The sequence below is a fragment of the Diabrotica virgifera genome, chromosome 5, assembly GCF_917563875.1.
Source record: "Diabrotica virgifera virgifera chromosome 5, PGI_DIABVI_V3a".
NCBI lineage: Eukaryota > Metazoa > Arthropoda > Insecta > Coleoptera > Chrysomelidae > Diabrotica > Diabrotica virgifera.
The window spans coordinates 221306049-221319719 of NC_065447.1; the positions used below are offsets into that span (position 1 = coordinate 221306049).

At 34.4% G+C, this 13671-nt stretch overlaps 1 protein-coding gene across 1 annotated transcript; it reads left to right on the plus strand.

Moving 5' to 3' along the window:
• Positions 1-380: 380 nt before the first annotated feature.
• Positions 381-3948, plus strand: LOC126884678 (uncharacterized). Its single transcript, XM_050650750.1, has one exon. The coding sequence runs from the start codon at positions 1165-1167 to the stop codon at positions 3298-3300; it is 2136 nt and encodes a 711-aa protein (XP_050506707.1). The 5' UTR covers positions 381-1164; the 3' UTR covers positions 3301-3948.
• The last annotated feature ends 9723 nt before the right edge of the window (positions 3949-13671 follow it).

Genomic DNA, 13671 nt, shown 5'->3' on the forward strand with positions numbered 1-13671 from the left:
GTTAGATTTAAGTTTAGTAAACGGTGTTTTCTTGGTTTTTTATTAAGAAACAAATTTTATTTAAAACATTTTTTTTTCATCTCTTTTAGTTTATGAGCCAGAGCCTTATAAACAATTTATAAACAATTAAATTGTTTATAACAATTTTTTGACCACTCGGATCGAAATCCCCCCTCGAAATTCGTAATTAGCAGCCAAAAATCGATAAGAAACCGTTGAGTTTGTCCATCAGAATTGAATATGACACGGTGACCCCTCTGGCGCCTAGACTAAAATACAATTTACTAAAATTAGATAAATCTTCAATATACAGTATACGAATCGTCAATATACAGGGGAAAACAAAGAATGTCACTTTTTCATGAATTTTGGCTTTTCTCACCATGCACAGTGGGCCGAAAAATTCAAAAAGCGGCCATAAATCGATTTCGATGAAAGTATTAGTCTGGCTTTCAGAATTTGTAGGTACTCCGAGAAATAGATAAATAATGTTTTCCTAGAATTTGAAGCAGGTAGAAGGCATATTGCGGCAGCCATCGGTTCTCAAAACCAGACTTTTGTGTTAGGATCATTTCTTTGCGAACATTCATTTAGTGTACTACTAAATGTCAACTAGTGAATGTGTGTTATAAAGTGTCTGACTCAAGTGGTTAATTGTACAGAAAACTTTCTCAAGGTATGTATTTTCATGTTATATAAATACTTATGAATCAAAGTTAAATTAGTATACATATAGATATAATTACTATGTAGTCGATTTTATTGAAAATTTTATATTATACTTTAAAATTATGTTGAGATATAACATATTTTCCGATCCGATCCGGCTTTGAAAAAATATTAAAAAAATAGCTTGATCATTCCCTAATAACATACTAAAATTTGATAGGCGCCTTCAAGCGCCTTTTTGAGATATTTTGGTTTTGCTTATCGATATGCATGAACCATATCCAACGAATGTATTCTGTAACCATAACAGCACATTTTATTTTGTTATTTAAAATGTAACACCTAGTAATTTCTATTTTCTTGTTGCGTTACTTTATTTACCTTGATAGAGAATATAGTTAAGTTTGTTCGTAATGGTGGTTGTAAGTCTTATTTCATTTGCGTCTTCAAAAAATTTTTTTTATGTAATGTTTTTCTATATTTTTCACAGTGAAAATGGTCACCAGAAGGCAACTGTTTGACGTTTTGTATGAAAAGGATAAGTTACAACGTTCCAGTCGCACAGAATATCTGTTCAAGTATTTGGTGAGACACTACAAAATTGAAAATGATGCAGACGCCATGTTAAAAATGAGGATTTTCACTTCAAAGTTTTGCAACGTCGTTTATGCAAAGCTTGATCAATGTGGGAGAAAAACGGATAGATTTGTGAAAAATAATACAGCGTGGTTAAGTGTATGTGTATTTGAAGAAACTGGATTAGAAATTGATCCGAATGCTGAGCCACAACCAGGAACTTCATCTGGAGGTAGGCGTGGTCGTCCAAGCAAAGAATTTTCTGCGAGTAGTGTAAGATCAAAACGTCGAAAGACTGCAAAGCTGTCATCGACGTTCGAAACCGAGGAGCTTACTTTAGCTGCAAGGAGAAAACTAAAGACTGAAGGAAAAGACGATGCCGCAAAACTTGTCTCTGAAGCACTTTTGACTCCGACTCGAGCCGGTAAAATTAGGACAGCTTGGCAGAAAGCTCAGAAGTCAAAAAAAATAATTCCACTCACCCCAGATGAAGCGCTATCAGTAATGATTGAATCAAAAGATACCAAACATTCATATCTTGTTCACAGACGAATAGCAAAAGAACATTTTGCTGATATATATCCGTCTTATCACAAGCTTCGAGAAGCAAAATTACGCTGCTATCCCCGAAAAGAAGGACAAACTGTAAGTGAGTCATGTGCAGAAATATTATTACAGGACCTCTTAGATCATACAGTTAAACGGATAGTAGAATTGCAAAAACCAGTTCTTCGTTCATTATCAACTGAACTTCTAAAGAATTTGAAACTGTTGCTGAAATGGGGATGCGATGGAAGCACCGGTCATTCACAATACAAGCAACTTTTCTCCGATAATAGTTTTGGTGATGGCGATTTATTTCTTACATCCATAGTGCCATTACAGTTATATGCGGAGCAACCTGGACAAGATAAAATTATTGTGTGGCAAAATCCCCGTCCATCGTCAACTCGATTTTGTAGACCTATACGCTTTCAGTTTAAGAAAGAAACGAAAGAGCTGACGGTACAGGAGACATCATATATAGAAAATCAAATTTCAGAACTTCAACCCACTATTGGTATGCTGGATAGTGAAGAAATTGCAGTTTCTCATGTTTGTGTGATGACGATGATAGACGGCAAAGTGTGTAATGCAATAACGGAAACAGCTTCTTCACAAACATGTTATATATGTAAAGCAACCCCCAAACAAATGAATGACATCGAAAAACTATTAAAGAGGGAAGTTGTCCAAGAAAATTTGAAATTTGGATTGTCAACTCTACATGCCTGGATCAGGTTTTTCGAATGTTTGCTGCACATTTCCTATAGATTAGAAGTTAAAGTTTGGCAAATTCGAGGAAGTAACAACAGAGCAGTTTTTGAAAACAAGAAACGTACCATACAACAAATTTTCAGAGACAGAACAGGTTTGCTTGTGGATATACCTAAGAGTGGAGGTAGTGGAACTACTAATGACGGCAACACAGCTCGACGATTTTTTGCTGACCCCTCACTGTCTAGTGAAATTACTGGCATAGATAAAGATGTCATTATGCGATTTGGTATTATATTACGCACCTTATCTTGTGGCTATGCAATCGATGTGCGAGCTTTTGAAGAGTATTGTTTGGAAACCGCAAAACTGTATGTCGCTAAATATTCATGGTATTATATGCCTTCTAGCGTGCATAAAATATTACTCCATGGAGCCATAGTAATCAAGGAGGCTATTCTGCCTATCGGTCAATTGTCAGAAGAAGCCCAAGAATCAAGAAATAAGGATCTCAAAAGTTTTAGGGAGAAACATACACGAAAAATTTCGAGAATATCAGGAAATCAAGATTTGTTAAACAGGCTCCTTATAACTTCAGATCCAGTAATTTCATCTTTGCGGCAGTACCCACTCCGAAAAAGTTCAAACATATCTTCTGAAGTTGTATCCTTGTTGAAGGCGCCCTCGTTAGAATCAATGGAAGCAGATTCTCTTAGAGCTCTACAACTTAATATGGAAAGCCGCCAAGTTTCTTCATCCGACGAGGAAGACGACAGCGCGAGCGACGTAGATTTTTAGTGGTAAGCATACTATTGTATTTACAAGGGCGGATCTAAGGGGGCCCAGGGGCCCATACCCCCCTTGGGATTCACATTTTGAACTGATTATAAAGTTAAAAATTAAATTTTAGTATTTAAGTATATCAAAGTAAGTTATAAGTATAATCTTTTAAGCACTAATATATTAGATTTTAAATAGACTTTATTTCATGCCATTTTTACCCCCTCCCTTGCTAGATTTTTCTATCGCTATGCCCCCCCTTGAGACTTTTCTGGATCCGCCCTTGTTTATTTATTTAGAAGCTAATAAACTTGTTACAGAGCGGAATTTTTATTTTTATACCTATTACCAAACATATTTTGATAAATTTCTCTAAGTTTTTTCGAATTTGTACCTAAATAATTTATAATCTTACTATACTTAGTAACAAGTAACGTATTTTACGGTAATTCATTTTATTTTGTTAATATTTTTTAACCATATAAACAATTAATTGCATAAAGATCGAAAAGTCTACTCAATGTAATTATTAACCTTATGGCCCCCCTAAAAGTTACGCCTGGGTAGTTTAATTTTTTTTATTATTTTTTCCTTTAAAAGACTACAATTTTAAAGCCCTTCAGCCCATTTTCAGATTTTTGACCGCTTTTTGCATTTTCTGGCCCACTGTGCCATGTGGTAGCAAAAAATGAGTACTATCGACTAGGACTAGACTATCAGTTCAGAACAATAACCAGAAAGATCAGTCTATATAAATATTCTAAGAATTTGTATCTAGACGAAGGACCAGGATTGTCCACACGCCACTGAACAAAAATAAGGAATGTTAGCAGTTTTTTGTTGCATTATTAACCTTTAACTACCCGCGCATCAAGTTATAACATAACTACACGCGTGGCGTACTTTATACGCCACAAGAAAATACACTTAAAAACAGCGGATTTGTTTTTTTTTTAAATACACTTAGTTGTTTGTGATAAACCTTATAGTCGAGGAAATGAAGCATTTTGGCTCGCAATTTTTTCGTCCAGCATGGATTTACTTGAAATTTTTACAGAAGGTAGGGAATAGTCCAAGGATCATTTTCTATATCATGCCGCTGTACGCTAAAACCTTGGGGGTGGTTGCCACCCCATCTCGGGGGCGGGAATTTTTTATTACATTTCAACCATGTAAATCGATGTAAAAAGTAATTCTAAGAAAAAAATGTTTTTTACATTTTCTTCGTAAAACTAATATTTTGCGAGTTATTCGCGCTTGAAAGTAACAGTTTTTCGATGAAAAAATCGACTTTTTTAGAGGGTTTTTTGAGAATACCTCGAAAAATATGCATTTAATGAAATAAACTGTAGATATCAAAAATGTATCTTTTAGTAACACAAACCAAATTCTCTTTCTATAATATCTTTCAGACCAATACAAACCGAGATACAGCATGTTAAAAGTTAGCTTTTTTCGTCAAATGCATAATTTGAAATATTCAGAGTAAAATAGCGGAAACATTTTGCATTTTTTGAAGAAAACTTAAATAATCTTTTTTCATTTATACAGCAGGGCCTCTCAAAAAATTATAATAGAAAGTTTCTATCCTGAAAATTAAGCGACTTATGATAAAAGAAATGGTCGGCACCTGCTTTTCTTTATGAAAAAATCAGTGAAAACAACCCCCTAATGACCCTCTTAATTAAAAATTGGTCTTTACCTTTCTGTAATTCCTTTTATATTTATATTTTCAATACATCCAAGAAGTTTGACCTATTTAAAAGGCCTAATTTTAGAAAAATTGGAGTTTAAAGAAAAATCAATTTTTTGAAATTTCCCATTTTTCACCTTTTACTTCAAAATATCTCCGAAAATACTGGAGATACGAAAAAAATGATAGACTGCTAAACTGTAGCTTTATTAATAACTAAACGTCCTTTGTGCATAGATTTTCATTACATTGAACAGTTAGCGAAATATAGCTATTTAAAACCTCTATTTACGAGCAATCACCCCTTTATTCGAGCCCTTTAAACCCATCATAATTAAAAACTAACTGATCTTACGGAATTTAGTTTACACCGTCTTATAACTCTTTAAAAATCCTACAAAATCATTTTGCAAAAAAACTTTTTATGTCCAAAAATGAACTGTGTTTATAAAACGAGTTTTTTTTTCGAAAAATTCGGATAGTCCGCTTATGGATAATTTTCAATGTATGTATAATACTACAGAACCGGTTCGTATTCTAATGACTAAAAGACTAAAGATGACTAAAAAACTATTTGTATTTGTATTTGTACATATTTGTAAATTCGTGTTTTTGTGTAAATAAATATGTATATCCTAAAGTATAAAACAATCATTATTTTAACCAATCAAAACCAAATTTTACCCAAATTAAAGTTTACAATGTTTTTGTATAATTTTTGAAAATAAGGGGCAGTTTACACCCCTAAAAATAATCAACCCCCCTTAAGCATGATATAGAATATGAAGTACAGGGTGAGATGATCGTAATCCCAAATTTTTATGTAAATCGATGCAAGCCGAAATTATTCTTTTAGGATAAGTAAATTTTTTATAAATAGCTCCTACAAGGGTGGTTTTAAGGGTTGAAATATTATGATAGTATATCTTAAAGCATAAAACAATCATTATGTAACTAATAGGAACCAAATGTTGACAATGTTAAAGTTTAAAATGTTATTTTATAATTCTTTGCAATTAGGGGTAGTTTTCACCCTTAAAAAACCAAAAGCGTACAACGGATCAATATAGAAAATGGACTAGAGGGTGTACTAAGCCTAATCCCAAATTTTTGTACAAATCGATGCTGGACGAAAAAATTGCGAGGTTTTGCCATTTTTTCAGCTTCATTTCTTCGACTATTATTCTGCATCAGTGAATACTTGGAGTTCCTTCTCAGTAAGCCAATTGGGATTTATAACTGGAATCATGGAATAACTGAATTCCATGATAAATAAAATTACTAATAAAAAAATTTTTGAAATGTGATTTTTTACAGGAGAAAAAGTACCAAATTGTAAAGCACATTCCAGTGATAGCTTAGAGAGATAAAGAAGGTCAAAAATTAAATTTTTAAATATATTTGCCGTAGAATTCTTATAACTGGCGTACAAAATACGCCAGCGCGTGTAGTTAAAGGTTAAATTAATAAGTTATTATAGATTAATATTATATTAAGATTATAGAATAAGAATTGCTAGAATTCTGCTAAGAATCTCCTAAGTAGTTTTTAGATATCCATAAGAATTAAACCTTTATTGGTGTTTATCTCAATACGTATTAAATGTGACATTCCTTGTTTTTCCCCTGTACTCTTCGTATAAGATAATTAAAGTAAAGCAAAAACAAAAACAATTTATTGCAAAATTTATATAAATTGCAAATTGAACATACTTACAACAAATAAAATACAACATTAGGAATTGACAGTTTAAGCTGCTACATATGAAACTCAATTTTCTTAGTTAACCCGGGTTATGTTAGAAATATTATTTCTAACAATTATTAAAGCTAATTGGCTCTCCCCAAAGCCATAAATTCTGCAAAAAGAAGAAGAAGAGGAAAAAAATTCCTACGCATTACTACACCCTTCCTCGAGGCACTTACGAAATTTTTTCAAAATTGCAAAATTTTTCATTAAGTTATCGCGAAAAAGGATAAAATGTGAGATTCTATCTAACGGCGCGACACCTCGCGGGTTGAGAAATTCTTCTATTGAATGGTCTTTTACAAAGATAGGCTTTTGCCATTTTACGGAACTTTGGGAAAGATGTTGCAGATTTGACTTGTAAAGGAAGATGGTTGTATAGTTTTTTTTTCCGGTATATAATATAGATTTCCTTACTCAGTGGACGGGATCGGTAAATAAATATCAAAGGTTGAATTTCTGGTGGAGTAGAGATGATTAGGCCTTTTTGCAAATACATGAAGGTGTTTACGAAATAAGCAAACGTTTCTAAAATATATAAAGATGGAAGTGTTAAAATTCCGTGATCTCTGAAATAACTTCTGCAAGGTGCAGTTCTTCTGAGACCAAACATATATCTTATTGCTCTTTTTTGCAATTTAAAAAGAACATCAGATTGAGCAGCTGTACTAGACCCCCAAAAAAGGAAGACCATATCGAAGATGAGACTCGAATAACGAAAAATATGATGTTTTAGAAGATGCTAAATTGATTTCCTTTGATACAGACCTTATTGTTTAGCAAGCTGAGGCGAGTTTCTTACTTAACGAATCGATATGAAGGGACCATTTGAGGTTGCTGTCTAAAAAAATACTTACCAAGAAATTTTGCAGAATCAACGGTACTGATCTGGCTGTTATTTAGAAGCAAGGGTTAAAGCGCTCCTTTATAGGATAATGCTATTCTCTTATCCATGTTAAAAGAGAGTAGATTAGAGTCAGATTAGGTTTTTATCGTAAGTAGATCCCAAGTTATAGTTGCATTGAAGAGTTGCAATAGTTGAGTTGCTCCGAGTGACACTGGTATCATCAGCAAAAAGAAAAATTTTTCCATCGATTTTTAGGTTAGTGATGTCATTTAAAAAGATAAGGAAAAGCAGAGGACCCAATACTTAAACTTGTGGTAAACCACATACATTGTTTTTGAGACTAGAGTGAGTATCATTTGCTCTAATCAGTTGTTTCCTATTATCCAAGTAGGATTAGAACCAATTCAAAGAAGTACCTCTAATTCCGTAGAAATTTAATTTTTTTATCAAAATGTCGTGATTTACACAATCAAAAGCTTTGGCACAGTCACAGAAAACAGTGGCAGTATAAAGATTATTGTTTAGTGCTTGGTAAATAATATAGTACAGAAAACATGGCATCAGTGGTACATTTATTAGTTAAAAAGCCGAGTGATTTTGTGATAAAATGTTGTTATCAACGACAAAGGACATAAGTCGTGTTTTTATAAATATGTCTCTCTATAATTTAGGAGAGTACCGGTAGTAAGGAAATAGGTCTATAGTCGCAAGCATTTATTAGATTTTTCACCATCCTTACGAAGAGGAATAATAATCGCTGTCTTTACGCACTCTGGAAATTTACCTTTTAAAATTTACCTGTTCTAACACATTTTCTGTGATATTTGAAAAAATTTTTATAGATAGACCATCAGTATAACAGGATGATTTTCTTTTGATACTATTGATTTTTTAGATCAGTTCAGAGTTATACTGATCTTATAAAGGTCGACTGGTCTTACAAATAATGAATTCGAGACCTTTCTTGAATTAGCAGGTTGCTGAATAATATACAGCATAAAAGCCTACAAAAAGAAATCACAGAGTTAATACTTGAAGTATGGACTAAAGAGCAAATACCAAAATAGTGGAGACAAGCCCTGCTATGTCCAATATACAAAATAGGAAATATTACGGAATGTAAAAACTACAGGGAATTAGCATTACAAGACACCACGTATAAAGTTCTAGCTATATCGATCAGGATCAAAATTTTTGTCAAAATGGAAGATAATCTGGGGGGTGAATACCAAGCTGGTTTTAGAGCCAACATATCAGTAATAGACCAATTTTTTACAAATAAACAGACCCTGGCTAGCTCATATGTATTCAATCTATCACACATATTGTTTACTGATTGGCGTCAAGCATATGACACAATAAAGAATCACAAATTGATCGACACAACAAAATCCTTTGAATTTTTGAATAAAATAGTATGATTAACTAAATTCCTTCTGAATGAAACCAAACGTAAAGACCATCAGCTTTATCATCACTAGAGAACTACGACAAGGTGACCTCCTGTCCATTATATTTTTTAACATAATATTGAAATGAATTTTAAGGGAAGGCAATATGCATACCAAAGGCTCAATCTATCAGCCCAGACATCAATGCGTAGCATACACGGACAACCTTGCCCTAATAATAAGCAGACCAACAGAGCTAAGAGACATTTTAAAATATTCGAGAGAAAAGTCAGGGTGTTCTGGATGGAAGTAAATGAGGAGAAGACAAAGTATATGGAGATGAGGGGAAATAATGAACAGTTAGGGCAGTTTTGAAAAGTATCTGCCCCAGACAAGGAATATAACTTTGGAGGTATTTTTAGAGTTCGAATATTTGGGAGTAACGTTAACAAATAGAAATGAAGAGACTCAAGAAATAGAAAAAATGGCTAAAGGTAGTAAAAGTACTATAAGAGTGTGTTATAGAGGTAGCATCTTTTATTGGAAAGGCCACATCAAACGTCATCGACGGGAGATTGTTTTTTGATAATTGGTCCTCATAAGGCACTCAACTCTCACTTATGGCCCCACGTGCCACATCCCGGGCAACTGCATTGGTCTTCAGGCTAAACTAAGTGAGGGTAGCCAGATATGGCGATAGGTTAGACAGTGGCAGCTGGCTCTTACAAAACTGACCATGCGGCGAGAATGATAGTCACAGAAGCGGCACATATACAGAAGTGCAGAAGGCAAAGGGAAACCACTGCACTATTTTCCCAAGAGAATTTGTTCCCATAACGATGACAATTTCAGTAAGTGAAGATGGAATGTGTAGCGACTCACGCTCGGCGCCATCTCGGTTCCGGGTCGGATGGTGTGAAATTTGCTACAGGCTGCCAAGGTGTGAGGGACCAGGCACCTGGCAGAAATTGTGCGATTGAATTCAAATTTTCATTTAATTTAAGAAAATATTAGCGAATTGGTACATGGAATGTCCAGGGACTGATTCAAAACCCTGGAAAGTTACACATAATTGAAAAAGAAATGACAGACCACAATCTTTCGGTACTGGGACTCTCAGAAACTAACTGGAGAGGAAAGGGGCATTTTAAAACAACTGCTGGCAACGTCGTCTATTTTTCAGGCCCAGATAACAAAAGTACAAATGGCGTCGCAATAATTGTACCCTCTAAACTTAACGACTGCGTAATTGGATATAATACTATTGATGACAGGATAATATCCCTTAAAATGAGAATATTCAACAATACCCTACACCTTGTCCAGGTATACGCTCCTACAACAGTTGCACAAGAAGAAGACATCAACAGGTTCTATGGTTGTCTAGAAGAAACTGTTCGCGCTATTTCAAATGTTCAACTCGTCATAATTTTAGGAGATTTTAACGCTAAAGTGGGGTCATCTATTGAAAATATTGAAGGAGTGCTGGGCAAAAATGGATTGGGACAGAGAAATGCGAATGGCGACCGTCTAGTAGAGTTCTGTGTAGAACAACATCTTACAATTACAAACACGTTATATCAACACCATCCACGGAAATTATGCACATGGTGCAGCCCAGATGGACGAACAAGTAATCAAATAGACTACATCCTAATAAGATCAAGATATGGAAGTCGTCGTCCATCAACTGTAAAACATATCCTGGCGCAGACTGTGGAAGCGATCATCAACTCCTGGTATTGAACGTTCGACTTCGTTTTAAAGTCCTCAAAAAAAACCACAGAGAAAAGTCATGTCTCTAAATGTCATCAAAAATCAATGACTTCCAACAAAACCTAAAAGAAGCTCTTTCCTTAGACCAAGTAGATAATGACCCTGAGAGCACTTGGATCTATCTCAAAGATAAGGTAATCGAGGCTGCAAAAGACTGTGAGGCAGCGGTTTCCACTGGCCGTAAGCCATGCATATCCGATAATACGTGGACTGTGGTTCAACGCAGAAAAAAACATAAAACATTATACGGAACAAACGATGAATACAGAGCGTTATCGAGAGAAATCAGAAAACAGTGCCGCAAAGGTAAAGCTGATTACATCTCTCAAATATGCAGAGAGATAGAGGAACATGGCTGTCAAAATGAACCAAGTGACTTATTCCAGAAGATGAAACTCCTTACCAGAGAATTTAAACCTCAAACGTGGTATGTAATAGATAAGAAAGGTAATTTAAAGACCGATACTGATGAAATATTGGAAACATGGCGAAACTACTGTGGTGAGCTATATAAAAATAACGAGGTATCAGCAGAAAATCAGTGGCCTTCTGACTACCCTAGAGAACCATTTGGCTTACTCGCTGAAGTCAAAGATGCAATTAAATCACTAAAGAGAAATAAATCCCCAGGCATTGATTCAATACCATGTGAAATACTACAGTTACTAGGTGACAAAGGGTTACACATCATCCATTCTATCTGTGTCGCTGTTTAGAATTCAGGAAAATGACCATCTGATTGGTGTACCTCAATTTATATCCCACTACACAAAAAAGGAACCACTACCAGATGTTAAAACTACCGCATACTGTCACTAATAACACATGCTAGTAAAATCTTGTTGCATATCATCAAAAACAGATTAAAAACCTATCTACATTACCAAATATCTCAGGAACAAGCAGGGTTTGTGAAGGGTAAAGGTACAAGGAAACAAATCCTGAACCTAAGACAACTCATTGAAAAGTCTAGAGAATTTCAAGTACCTATGATTATATGCTTCGTTGACTACCAAAAGGTATTTGATTGTGTGAGCTGGATAAATCTGTAGTCAATTTTATTAGAAATGGACGCACCAATACACTTGGTGACACTTATTAAAATCTGTACCGGTCTAATATAGCGACAGTATGACTAGATCAGAAGTTCTTAAACCAATTCAAGGCCGAGAGAGGTGTTAGACAAGGATGCGTGTTGTCACCTGATTTATTTAACATATGGGCACATGGGCAGCAACATGTGCTTGAAAACGTAGTTCTTTTTTAAGTTTGTGTTTCTTGTCCTAATCTATAAAGCAGAAGTGATGTCCCTTAGCAGCAAAGTCATCAAAAAAATAAGAGTGGCACAGAGACTAATGGAGAGGTCAATGTTGAACATATAACATATTCCCCAGAGACAGAGTTTCAAACCAATAATTAGGAGGAAAACTGGTACTACAGACACAGTTAAAAGAATTACAAAGCTGAAATAAAAATGAACAAGAAATGTTACCAGAGTAAGAGATGGAAGATGGACAAGACAATTTTAGAATGTAGATATAAACACGATGCTTATAGCAAATAGAGGCCGTTCTCCTACAAGATAGTCGGACGACATCAAGCGCATCCAGAACTGGATTCAAGGGGGTCAAGATCAGATGCAATGGAATTATTTACGGGAGACATATGACCATTGATGGACTCAAAACGGCTAGTGATTATAATAAAGTTGTCTATAATTTCTAATGGAATATTATAAGCCTTGATAAATAATAACCCTCTTAGGCTCTTTTGTATTTGCCATTTCATAAAGTATAGTAGCTATAAGGAATATAAACGATATTGAATTAAACAAACAATTTCAATAATTTACCAGTTTTAAATAGGCGCAAATATTAGTGTTAACACGTACCACGTCATAGAATAATCGATTAAATAATTGTGCACTTTAATGAATTATTTCATTATTTCAAGTAATTTCTCGTGAAAGTTTTAGCGCTGTTATCAGGAATTGTACTTTTCATCCATTGTCATCTTTAAAGTAACCAGATTGCCAGAATGAAAAGTGACACATACTTTTTTAAGTTAATCTTTAATATAGCCTCCTTCGCAGGAGTAGTACCTTACAGAAACCGGCCAATTTTAAATACATTTTTGGCTGTTGTTATGATAGTGTTCCTCTTTGTTGCAAAAATGTTTACACAAAATGGTTATTAAATTTGACTTAGGATTAACGGAAAAACTGGGATTTGGTGTTCACACATGGTCTTTACTTGTTTTTAATGGTCTGTGTTTATTCGAAATGATCTTTGATAATGGATGTTGGACATTATTTTTTAAGACTATGGACAAGTTGCAAAACAAACTTCCAGTTTTTCCCAGAACGATTACTTATTTCTATAAACTTCTGTGTTTTTTCGCAGTTTTTCTATTATTGCAATGTTCTTTGATATGGAAAACAGACGGAGACTATAAAATGACCATAGGGGTCGTCTATGTGCTATGGGTCGTGGCACATTTTAAAATACTCTGTATTACAGTAATTATTTGGAACATTTGTAATATATTTTCGACAAGATATGTCCTGCTTGCTGATATTATCCGTACAGCACAACAGTGTAAGAATAACTACTTTCTGGAAAGATATGTCGTTGAAGTTAAAAGCAACCTTGCATATTTGAATTTGGCAGTGAAGACGTTTAATAATGTTGCAGGAAAGTTCATATTGACTCTGCTGTGTCAAACATTTTTATGTTTTTTAGCATACCTGAATTTTATTGTTTTCGTCAATAGGCAGCGTAGCCAGGAGTTTGTTATGTCATTTGCGTGTATGTCAGAAAGTATCGTTTTATTCGTAAGTATAACTTAAAATTATATCTTTCTATCTATAAGCGAGGTTCCTACAGCCTCTGCCGCTTCTCGCATTTTGACCCCCATCATTTTCTCTCCATCCATTC

What these genes read in the sequence shown, in the direction of transcription:
- LOC126884678 (XM_050650750.1), top strand. Translation starts at nt 1,165, where the DNA reads ATGGTCACCAGAAGGCAACTGTTTGACGTTTTGTATGAAAAGGATAAG.